Genomic DNA, 13027 nt, shown 5'->3' with positions numbered 1-13027 from the left:
CAGGCTTGTTTAATGCATGTTCCCAGGCTTGTTTAATGCATGTTCCCAGGCTTGTTTAATGCATGTTCCCAACCTGTTTAATCCATGTTCCCAGGCATGTTTAATGCATGTTCCCAGGCCTGTTTAATGCATGTTTCCAGGCTTGTTTAATGCATGTTCCCAGGCTTGTTTAATGCATGTTCCCAGGCCTGTTTAATCCATGTTCCCAGGCATGTTTAATGCATGTTCCCAGGGCTTTTAATGCATGTTTCCAGGCTTGTTTAATCCATGTTCCCAGGCTTGTTTAATGCATGTTCCCAGGCCTGTTTAATCCATGTTCCCAGGCATGTTTAATGCATGTTCCCAGGCTTGTCTAATGCATGTTCCCAGGCCTGTTTAATCCATGTTCCCAGGCATGTTTAATGCATGTTCCCAGGCATGTTTAATGCATGTTCCCAGGCTTGTTTAATGCATGTTCCCAGGCTTGTCTAATGCATGTTCCCAGGCCTGTTTAATCCATGTTCCCAGGCATGTTTAATGCATGTTCCCAGGCTTGCTTGATGCATGTTCCCAGGCTTGTTTAAAGCATGTTCCCACGCTTGTTTAATGCATGTTCCCAGGCTTGTCTAATGCATGTTCCCAGGCTTGTTCAATCCATGTTCCCAGGCCTGTTTAATGCATGTTCCCAGGCTTGTCTAATGCATGTTCCCAGGCTTGTTTAATGACTTTGTTTTAGTAGTATATACAGTTACACGCCTTTAGGGGTAATGAGGGGGCGGTCAGGTAGCCTAGTGGTTAAAGCGTTCGGTCGGATTCGATTCCCAACATGGGTACAATGTGTGAGGTCCATTTCTGGTGTCCCCCGCCGTGATATTGCTGGAATATTGCTGGAATATTGCTAAAAGCGGCGTAAAACCTTGCTCACTCACTCACTCACTAGAGGTAATGACTCCTCAAACACTATGATACAACTATGTTTTACAAAAAAAACGAACGCTGTTCTTTGGTTTGGTTTGTTGTTGAACGCCTTTTACGGCAAGCATGGGTTGCTGAAGACCTATTCTACCCCGGATCTTCAAGGGCCTTCAGAAAACAGGGACACATTCTAAATAAGGTATATACTAAGCTTAATGATATTTGCTGTAATAGTTCTTGAGAAAGTGCAAGCATTAACTTTGTCGGGATATTTTCCTCTACTCGTGGCAGTGACCTTTGACATTCTAGTAGATGAAAAAAGGCATTCCTAGGGCAGAGCGGAGGAGTGAGTGAGTTGGGTTTAACGTTGCTTTAAACAGTATTCCAGTTGTAACACGGCGTGTCAGCTCAATGTGGGAGGAAAGCCCGAAGTGATGCAGGTCTCAGACGTTTACCACTTCGGTGAAACCCACGGGTATGGTGCTGACAAACCTAAAAACATAATCGGGGCGAACCAGGATTTGAACCCACAATCATATGTTTCTGGCGTGCCCAAGGGACGCAACTCTGCACAGCGAATCGCGGCGCCTATGACGACTTGGCCACCTGTGTCCCCCTCAAAGTGGAGGAAGTATGTGGAAGAAGAAGATTTTATGTCTATCCTCCTGCAGTAGGTTTTAGAAAATCACTGTTGGTGGTGGTCAAATTCCAGAAAAGCCATACAGCCCAGGCGCTGGTCAGTGTGAAGAAATGGGGCACGGGTGGCCCAGTCGTCTAAGGCGCCCCGATTCGCTGTGCAGAGTTGCGTCCCCTGGACACGCCAGAAACCTATGATTGTGGGTTCGAATCCCGGTTCACCCCGATTATGTTTCTAGGTTTGTCAGCACCATACCCGTGCTCGTGGGTTTCACCGAAGTGGTAAACGTCTGAGACCTGCATCACTTGGGGCTTTCCTCCCACATTAAGCTGACACGCCGTGATATAACTGGAATAATGTTAAAAGCGGCGTTAAACCCAACTCACTCACTCACTCACTTCGGTGAAACCCACGAGCACAGGTATGGTGCTGACAAACCTAGAAACATAATCGGGGCGAATACATCACTCAAGCATTGTCACAAAACACTGTTAGTCAAAAATATGATGTCCAAGTGCCCTTCAAGCCAGGTAATGTTTTTAAACCGTGACATTGGTTTTATGCCGCTTTTAGCAGTATTCCAGCAATATCACGGCGGGGGACACCAGAAATGTGCTTCACACATTGTACCCATGTCAGGAATCAAACCCGGGTCTTCGTCATGACAAGCGAACGCTTTAACCACTAGGCTCCCCGACCGCCCCTGAAGAATACTGAACTTGTGAGAAGTATTTGCACTCCAGGCAATCGGGAAACGATGACATGCATGAACAAAGTCAGCAAGCCTGACCACCAATCCCGTAAGTTGCCTCTCACGACATGCATGGGTTGTTGAAGACCTATTCTGACCTGGGTCTTCTTCATGGGGCAACTCAAGAAAAAATAAATGGTTTGTGGTCGGACCTGAGATTACTTTGGGAGCTTGAATCAACACATGGTGTTTATGTTTTTATTGATTTCTCCCATAACAGGGCTTGATCTTCAATCGCCAGCGGTGGTTTATTTTTTTTCACCCAATCTGATTGGCTGGCTGAGAGTGGAGAGTTGTGTCATCGTGTTTTGATTGGCTGGCTAAAAATAATTGACGGCACTAATTTCGGATCGGGGATACCCGAGGTCGTCTAGTACAGGAAATCCCTAGCTGGCAAAACATTACCGTAGTGACGATGTTTCCATCTCTGAATGTTGGTGACCGAGAGAAAATTTGTGGGGAAGGAAGGGGTGTGATATGTGGAGATATATCAGAGAATTTCGGCTTCCCAACGTACCAGATTCATTGCAGAATGATAAGACGGTAACGCCTCGTTCTAATCGAGACAGATTAATCACTCATGTGTAGACTTTTCGGTAACAACTGAACACAGTGGTTAATCCTCTATTTATCTGCAATAAATAAATAACTACAATAAATAAGCAAATGATTCACAGACTAGATGCAGAACATTTCATTTCACAACATTATTGTAGCTGACGTGGACCATCTCCCCAAGGCAAGCATGTCCACTAGCCTATATCAAAGCATAGTTTTCTATCCTTGCCACATCAAGGCCACTTTTCTTGGCGTGACCATGGTGCCACCCTGTGTAGATCATAAGTTGTGCCCCTTATAAGGAACACATGATATCCAATCAGATCGCTGTTCTTATCTTGTATAGCTTCACAAAGATGGTGACTACCATAGGCAACAACCTCGTCGATCAGATAACAAAAAGATTCACAATTTTGTCCCTGACACAAAAACATAAGCAATCGTTGGAGGGGTTTAAAAGATGAAAAAGACAGGATGTGGTCTTTCATACGTGGATGTTGACTTTGTGAAACGTTCTCTGATAGTCCAATCATATTTAGCACAGGAACGTGGGCTTGATGTGGCAAGGGTGGAACAAGACTTTGATGAAAAGGCTAGCAGACGTTCTTGCCTCGGGGAGATGGACTAGGACTTGTGGTCAACAGTTCCAGATGTTAACACAGACAACCACCCAACAAAATGTCGGCATTGCGATTCAAATGTTTTGTGCAGAAATACTTAAGTATTAACAAGTAGGATACAAGTATCTAAGTTTCCCCAATGTTTTAAAAATTTGCAGGGGCGGTCGGGTAGCCTCGTGGTTAAAGCGTTCGTTCATCACGCCGAAGACCCGGGTTTGGTTCCAACATGGGTACACCATGTGAAGGCCATTTCTGGTGTCCCCCATCGTGATATTGCTGGAATATTGCTAAAAGCGGCGTAAAAACCATACTCACACACTTACTCACTCCAAATTTGCAAGAATGAATGTAATATTTTATTACATTGTTGCAATGCACAACAGTTGCTTACATTTCACCAAAATATCAAATGGTCGGTCCCAAGAGCACATACCAAATACTCAAATATTACATTAAGAATAAAAAAGGGTCAGGTGATAGCTTTTTGAAGTTTCTTCTTTCAGTATGGTCGCTGTGCAGAGGTCAAATCAAGGTCAAAATTTAAGATATCGCAAAAACTGAACACACATGATCATTACATTCATTTTTTGGGGAAAACAATTGTCATGACAGCCATATTGATAATCAGATCTAAACCTCTTCCGTGGTTTCTTGAAGGTATATGGACGACGGAGGAGGGACACGGGTACACCATTTTATGACCACTTGACCTTCAAACCGATTAGCTAAATATGAAATTTATTGAATATTGTCCAAGAGTAATGTCTACAGTCATGGTAATTCACAGAATCAGACAAAAAATTAAAATTTACTTTAACTAAACACAAACCTATGTAGAATATTTCAACATTAATCAGAAAATGGTTGTGGAATCTCAAGATATCCGTCCTGCAACCATTCCTACATCCATGACCGGCAACTATGTATCGATCTGTATTTGCTGAAGTTGTTCATAGCCATACTTGACGCCAAATCGGATCCCCACGAAGGCGAGGACAGTGAGAAACATGACGAACCCACTATAACTGCTCCCGAGGTTGTCGCAGATGTCCTGCATCGTGGCTGCCTCGATGCTCTGGTCATGCGTCTTCATGTAGTTACACGCTCCCTGTAACTTGCCCATGTCCACGGGCGGCCTCATCAGGACCATCAGGATGACGGCCAGAAGGACCGCCTCGATGGCCAACATGATGTAGAAGGCCTGATCGTGGGAGACGCCCAGCTCGTCCAGGATGCTGCCTCCACTTCTTTCTTGTGATCTGCTTGCTCTTCCGCTCGGCCATCTTCCTGCTCTGCCGCGTATTCTGGTCGATGATCGTGACTGATCGTTAGCGGAAGGTGTTTGACGTCGACGATGAATTACACTTCCAGCTTTATTTTCATGAGCTGTGGAGAAGGAAGGTTTAGCATTAAAATCCATTTTCATCGAAGAAAAATTCAACTCAGAGCTAAAGGAATGACATTGATATCAATTAATTCACATAGAAACACAAGCTACACAAAGAACTGGGAAGGTAACTTGGGTAATTCTGGTACTCGGGTAGGGTGGGTCCTTAATACCCGTGGTTAGTCATATGATATTGTGTTTAACGAAAATAACAATAGAATTGCATGGTTACACAACAAGTCACTCATGTTTGCATTTCTTTCTGACCATTATATTGACTTTACTTTTATATGGACCCCTCCATGGTCTGCTTGGAGTCAGTATACTGTGTCTGAGTGGGGTATTCATGTTAAACTGCGCCATGGTTGGTTTGTTGGTTTGTCGTTTAACGCCGCACTCAGCAATATTCCAGCTACATGAAGGCGGTCTGTAAATAATCAAGTCTGGACGAGACAATCCAGTGATTGACATCATGGGCATCGTTCCACGCAATTGGGATCAATGACATGTATCAAGCAAGTCAGCGAGCCTGACCACCTGATCCTGTTGGTCGCCTCTTACGACAAGCATAGTCGCCTTTTACAGCAAGTATGGGTTGCTGAAGACCAATTTCAACCTGGATCTTCCCGGGTCTGCGCCATGGTATCTCCGTGGGCTAGGACTATAAAATCAGCATTAGTCACTCACTCACTCACTCACTTACCCATGAAACCATGCTCATGATCCGATACGTATCATGATACCATGCTCGTGATCCGATACGTATCATGATACCATGCTCGTGATCTGATACGTATCATGATACCATGCTCGTGATCCTATACGTATCATGATACCATGCTCGTGATCTGATACGTATCATGATACCATGCTCGTGATCCGATACGTATCATGATACCATGCTCATGATCTGATACATATCATAGACAAGATGGCCAAATTGGCAGCGTCAAGTATGTACAGATTTTGACTACTAGTTAGTGTTTGATGCAACACTTATTAAAGCAAACATCAGAATCGATTTTTTTTATTTAGTGTCGACTGTAATTGATACTTGCACCAAGAAGTAAACAAATCTCGATCCTCTGATTTGTCCAAGCACTTTGGTTTAAATGTCTTACCAGCATAGGACTCCGGTTCATTGATGACTTCGAAGACTGGGTCACAGACCTGGATCATGAACTTCAAGGCTGGAAGGTCAAGTTCAGGCAGGACTGTGTCGGTACGTTGGCCGTGGTCCACATCGTCGCAGTAGTTGCGACACCGCAGCAGTCTGTGGAGCGACCCAGCAAGCCCCAGAGCATCGATGAACTGTTTTTCTCGTTTGTCGTACTCCTCCTTGGTGAGCACCCCAGTTCCCACCTTGTCCTGTTTTGTGAGAACACCGAACACCGGGATTGCTGAAACAGTAACACCGAACACCGGGATTGCTGAAACAGTAACACCGAACACCGGGATTGCTGAAACAGTAACACCGTACACCGGGATTGCTGAAACAGTAACACCGTACACCGGGATTGCTGAAACAGTAACACAGAACTCAGGGATTGCTGAAACAGTAACACAGAACACAGGGATTGCTGAAACAATAACACCGAACACCGGGATTGCTGAAACAGTAACACCGAACACCGGGATTGCTGAAACAGTAACACAGAACACCGGGATTGCTGAAACAGTAACACCGTACACCGTGATTGCTGAAACAGTAACACAGAACACCGTGATTGCTGAAACAGTAACACAGAACACCGGGATTGCTGAAACAGTAACACCGAACACAGGGATTGCTGAAACAGTAACACAGAACACAGGGATTGCTGAAACAGTAACACTGTACACAGGGATTGCTGAAACAGTAACACCGAACACAGGGATTGCTGAAACAGTAACACCGAACACAGGGATTGCTGAAACAGTAACACCGTACACCGGGATTGCTGAAACAGTAACACAGAACACCGTGATTGCTGAAACAGTAACACAGAACACCGGGATTGCTGAAACAGTAACACCGAACACAGGGATTGCTGAAACAGTAACACAGAACACAGGGATTGCTGAAACAGTAACACTGTACACAGGGATTGCTGAAACAGTAACACCGAACACAGGGATTGCTGAAACAGTAACACCGAACACAGGGATTGCTGAAACAGTAACACCGTACACCGGGATTGCTGAAACAGTAACACAGAACACCGGGATTGCTGAAACAGTAACACAGAACACCGGGATTGCTGAAACAGTAACACCGAACACAGGGATTGCTGAAACAGTAACACCGAACACAGGGATTGCTGAAACAGTAACACCGTACACAGGGATTGCTGAAACAGTAACACAGAACACCGGGATTGCTGAAACAGTAACACCGAACACCGGGATTGCTGAAACAGTAACACAGAACACCGGGATTGCTGAAACAGTAACACAGAACACCGGGATTGCTGAAACAGTAACACCGAACACCGGGATTGCTGAAACAGTAACACCGTACACAGGGATTGCTGAAACAGTAACACTGTACACAGGGATTGCTGAAACAGTAACACAGAACACCGGGATTGCTGAAACAGTAACACCGAACACCGGGATTGCTGAAACAGTAACACAGAACACCGGGATTGCTGAAACAGTAACACAGAACACCGGGATTGCTGAAACAGTAACACAGAACACCGGGATTGCTGAAACAGTAACATCGTACACCGGGATTGCTGAAACAGTAACACCGAACACAGGGATTGCTGAAACAGTAACACCGAACACCGGGATTGCTGAAACAGTAACACCGTACACAGGGATTGCTGAAACAGTAACACAGAACACAGGGATTGCTGAAACAGTAACACCAACACAGGGATTGCTGAAACAGTAACACCGAACTCAGGGATTGCTGAAACAGTAACACAGAACACCGGGATTGCTGAAACAGTAACACCGAACACAGGGATTGCTGAAACAGTAACACCAACACAGGGATTGCTGAAACAGTAACACCGAACTCAGGGATTGCTGAAACAGTAACACAGAACACCGGGATTGCTGAAACAGTAACACCGAACACAGGGATTGCTGAAACAGTAACACCGTACACCGGGATTGCTGAAACAGTAACACCGTACACCGGGATTGCTGAAACAGTAACACCGAACACAGGGATTGCTGAAACAGTAACACAGAACACCGGGATTGCTGAAACAGTAACACCGAACACAGGGATTGCTGAAACAGTAAGACCATACACAGGGATTGCTGAAACAGTAACACCGTACACCGGGATTGCTGAAACAGTAACACCGTACACAGGGATTGCTGAAACAGTAACACCGTACACAGGGATTGCTTAAACAGTAAGACCGTACACAGGGATTGCTTAAACAGTAAGACCGTACACAGGGATTGCTGAAACAGTAAGACCGAACACAGGGATTGCTGAAACAGTAAGACCGAACACAGGGATTGCTGAAACAGTAAGACCGAACACAGGGATTGCTGAAACAGTAAGACCGAACACAGGGATTGCTGAAACAGTAAGACCATACACAGGGATTGCTGAAACAGTAACACTGTACACAGGGATTGCTGAAACAGTAACACCGAACACAGGGATTGCTGAAACAGTAACACCGAACACAGGGATTGCTGAAACAGTAACACTGTACACAGGGATTGCTGAAACAATAAGACTGGGTCGCAGGGATTGCTGAAACAGTAACCGCACTAAATTTAACATTTGAAACCTCACGCTGCGCATTCGGTTCCAAATTCAATTTAGTGGGGTTAAATCTACAGGTAACCTAGCTCTACATTGAAATCACAGTATCTTTATCTCCTAATTAAATTCTGGAAAAATATATCTGTCATATATAATCATTTCAGGCTGTCAGCATAAACCACGAAATTTATCTTTCAACTCTGTTTTTTTTCTCACCAAAATACCATTCTAATAAGAGCCCCCTATTTCTAATATTGAGAGCGCCTTGGGCGCTTATTACATCGAATACGGTATGTGACAGGTTAAGACATTGTCCTGTTTACAGCAAGGCAAGACCTAGCGTTGACCTACTTCTCTTTCTGCTGTCGATGACCCCCGATGGTCGGGCAGCTAGCAGCACACAGCGGATCAGGTTCTGCGGGACCTCCTGTGTCGCCGACGACACAAAAATAATTCGATCAACCTTCAGCTTTTCATCATTTTCGGCATATTTCTGTCGCAGGTTTTCTATTCCGTGTTTCTTGTAAAACTGATCTGCCTCTGCGAGAGATTCCTCTTCTGGGAGACGGCCATAGAAGACAATACGGAGCAGCTCGACATACCGCTCTCTCTCTTCATCTGTTAACCCCGCGATGTCGATCAGCGTGGGAAGGTTCATGTTGCTGTACTTGGCACTTGAGCCATGACAGCACTTTGGAAAACTGGAATAAAGACTTGAGATAGTTTGTCCGGGTCAAAGGTTTCAACTTTCATCATTTAATTTTATCTTTCATACAGTGGGTAGGTTAGTCCTGCACCATGACTGTGGAATATATTTATTTTATGAAAAATAATAATCTAGAAATGTATACAAAAGCAAGTCTAGCCAGCTCAAGCTAGCTCTATCCCACATCAGCATAGGGAATTTTTTTGATTTTTAGAGTCAAGAGGGATATTATGTAACATAAGATTTTAGAGACTAAATGTTAGTCTATGGGTAGGTCTGTCTGCAGAATAAAGTCAACAGACAATAGTGGTATTTGTTTATCAATACAGACAGATAAACAATAAAAGACCGGAATAAGTACAACTTAGGTAAACTTCAAACATTCAAAGCAATTGGAGTTTTCCTCAAAATAAAACAGTAAGATTTGGCCAAAATGTCCAATAGTTGACTTAGTTTCGTTTTGTCACATCACAGAACAGAAGAGTAAATTTTTACCGATTCCTACCTCTTGGTGAACACTGTGATCTGACTAGCATCTCCATGGCAACCAGAATATGCATATTCTCTCCATGTGTCATCAGAAAATGAGGCAGCGATCGTGTTCACCAGCGATGATTTCCCCACTCCCGGGGGCCCTACAAACACAAATGATACAACCTGGAAACCTGTTAAGGCATCTAAACATTTCCAATAGTGGGCTGTGCCACATCTTAATATTTCCAATAGTGGCCTGTGGCACATCAAAACATTTCCAATAGTGGCCAGTGGCACATCTAAACATATCCAATAGTGGCCTTAGGGACATTTAAACATTTCCAATATTGGCCTGTGGCACATCTAAACATTTCCAATAGTGGCCTGTGGCACATCTAAACATTTCCAATAGTGGCCTGTGGCACATCTAAACATTTCCAATAGTGGCCTGTAGCACATTTCTCTGAGTGGCACACCTAAACATCGCAAAACACATCATGTCATTGACATTGTGATAACCTACACATTCAGTCTTACCAATAATGGCGACATTCAAGGGGCGTGTCTGGTTGTGATCTTGGCAGTTCCGTATTATTCTCTGCTGGTATTTCTGCTTCTCCTGTGCTAGTCTCACATCGAACACCATGTCCATCTCAAGTTCCAGGTCAGCCATGGCCCTTTTAAAACCTGAAAACACCACCCAGGCTTTGAAATTCAGGGTATCTTTTATGGCATACTAGGGGTGGTCGGGTAGCCTTGTGGTTAAAGCGATCGCTCAACCTGCCAAAGACCCAGGTTCTATTCCTGACATGGGTACAATGTGTGAAGCCCATTTCTGGTGTCCCCCGCCATGGTATTGCTGGAATATTGCTAAAAGCGGCGTAAAACAATACTCACTCACTCATTCAAGGGCATGGTAAAAACTAATGTCACTGTTTAAAAACATTACCTGGCTTGAAGGGCACTTGGACATCATATTTTTGACGAACAGTGTTTTGTGACAATGCTTGAGTGATGTATTCGCCCCGATTATGTTTCTAGGTTTGTCAGCACCATACCTGTGCTCGTGGGTTTCACCGAAGTGGTAAATGTCTAAGACCTGCATCACTTTGGGCTTTCCTCCCACATTAAGCTGACACACCGCGATATAACTGGAATACTGTTAGAAGTGGCGTTAAACCAAACTCACTCACTCACTCACTTGAGTGATGTACTGACAGTACAGCACATAATCTTGAAGTACCCACAGTTTGATGATGTCAACCACAAGAAAGCATGACAAGCTACACATAACACAGGGATTAGTGATGTATTATGGTAAATAAAGCTTAGGGGTATTGTGTGTGATCAAAGATTAATGTTGTGTGGACAAAATGGTTTTTTTGCAAATCTTTTATTTACATGCACTTGGTACATGTAGATAGGGCTGGAACGAGTCCAAATTTACTACCCGGGTACCAACCCCCAATAACCCGACCCTACCTGGATACCCGCTGTAGGTCTAAGGAGATGTCTCAAAATGTCCGATTCGAAACATTTTTAGCACAGCCCTGGCAAAATGTATTTAGATACACGTATTAAACAATCTGGTCATTCATACACTGAAGTTGAATTAAGTTAAGTTTATTCAACCATAAGAAAAATCAGAAGGAATGGGTGCATAGTCAGAAAGAAATGTGAACATTAGTGACTTGTAGTGTAACCATTATTTTTGTCATTAAACAATATATCACGTGACTAACCATGGGTCCGGGTAGTCCTGTCGGTACCTGGGTCCTACTCAGTACCCACCCGACCCGTGCACCCGAGTTACCCGTCCCAGCCCTAAACCTGATATAAATATCAGGTTGCATTTTTCAATAAAAGGTTGCACCTGTGCATATTATGTTTTGCTAAATCGAGATATAATAAGCCAAAAATAAAAAGTGAAATACCTGATGTACAATTTGATTAATAAACATAAGTAACATCTTTTATATTTAATAAAATTAATTATTATTTTTTCTTCCTTGCCAACCTCATCACATCATTTAACCTTCAGACCAAAAATAAATTAGGCCGTGTGTGTTCCACTTTCCTAACTTCCTGACTTGCACCACATACATAGTGCACGACAAGCCCCCTCCACAAAGACATCATATTATTCATAACTATATCTACAGGATTAACATGATTAGGAAAATCTTAATTTCAAGTTGGAATTTTTACTGACTTTTTTAGCAGAATATTAGTGATCTGTTTAGTACGTTCTGTTCATATTAATTTCCTCTTCCCTCTTCACACTCCACTGATAATTTATTTTTTAGAATGAAATAAAGCCTACCCCCCACCCCCCCCCACCCCCCCCCCCTACACACACACACACATACATGCACACACTGTCATGCTTGGTATTCATGAGTATGATTGAAGTATTATCACACCCCCTACACCCACACACATTCAGGGACAGACCGGAGCCTCCATACTCCACACACACACACACACACACACACACACCGGAGCCTCCACACACACACACACACACACACACACACACACACACACACACACACACAACCCAACCCCCACACCACGCCCCCCACACACACATACAGGGACAGAGCCGAGTCTCCATACTCCAACCCAACCCCAAACCCAAACAACCCAAACCCCTAACCCCAAACCAACCCCCAACCCCAAATTCAGGGACAGACCCGTACCTCCGTGTCTCTTAATATTGAAGAAATATTGTCGCATTGACCACTTTCTATGGCATTGTGGATTTCGCATACCTTAATAAAGAGAAAGTAGGATTTATGTGCTGTTCCTCAAACATGCAAAGTCGGTTTGAAAACAGATGCACACATGCTATAGTTTGGATAAAGTCGAATGACAAACTAAGGTTAAGCAATAAACACACATTTGTTGACAAAATGCAAGTTGTTTACCTTGTGTTTACTTCTTTCCCGATGGAGACGTAAACGACACACGCCTCGGGTGTCTTTGATACTATTTTTAACTTTTCAATATCCTTCCGCCTGCCAACCAAATTCATCTGTAGGACAGACTGTACGTTGGCTTTATGATGACAGGGTATATTATTTAGGCTTTGTAGGTTTATCGATATATTTCAGTTTGTTTGAGATGACAACGGGGTAAAGTGTTCAACATACATGTGCACTATGTTTTAGGGCGCATTCATAATAAAATAGTTTGTGGCTAAGGGGAATCCCCATGACGTAATCACGTTGTTTGATAACTCGCCCTTTTCCGTAACCGACCGACATGTCTCGGAAT

At 43.7% G+C, this 13027-nt stretch overlaps 1 protein-coding gene across 1 annotated transcript; it reads right to left on the bottom strand.

Moving 5' to 3' along the window:
* Positions 1-2902: 2902 nt before the first annotated feature.
* LOC139472857 (uncharacterized) lies at positions 2903-12750 on the bottom strand. Its single transcript, XM_071255325.1, has 6 exons — positions 12679-12750; positions 10286-10435; positions 9780-9909; positions 8920-9269; positions 5969-6247; positions 2903-4846 (listed from the first exon to the last, which is right to left on the bottom strand). Exons 2-6 carry the CDS (start codon positions 10419-10421, stop codon positions 4380-4382), a joined length of 1362 nt encoding a protein of 453 aa, XP_071111426.1. The 5' UTR covers positions 10422-10435; positions 12679-12750; the 3' UTR covers positions 2903-4379.
* Positions 12751-13027: the final 277 nt, after the last annotated feature.

The sequence above is a fragment of the Haliotis cracherodii genome, unplaced genomic scaffold, assembly GCF_022045235.1.
Source record: "Haliotis cracherodii isolate W230 unplaced genomic scaffold, xgHalCrac1.p SCAF_25, whole genome shotgun sequence".
Classification (NCBI taxonomy): domain Eukaryota; kingdom Metazoa; phylum Mollusca; class Gastropoda; order Lepetellida; family Haliotidae; genus Haliotis; species Haliotis cracherodii.
This window is presented reverse-complemented; position numbering and strand designations above follow the sequence as displayed.

Coding starts and splice junctions, on each gene's coding strand:
- LOC139472857 (XM_071255325.1), bottom strand. CDS start 10,421: ATGGCTGACCTGGAACTTGAGATGGACATGGTGTTCGATGTGAGACTA. Junction 9,270..9,779: donor ATCACAGTGTTCACCAAGAG/GTAGGAATCGGT, acceptor TCTTTATTCCAG/TTTTCCAAAGTGCTGTCATG. Junction 4,847..5,968: donor TGAACCGGAGTCCTATGCTG/GTAAGACATTTA, acceptor CCTTCTCCACAG/CTCATGAAAATAAAGCTGGA.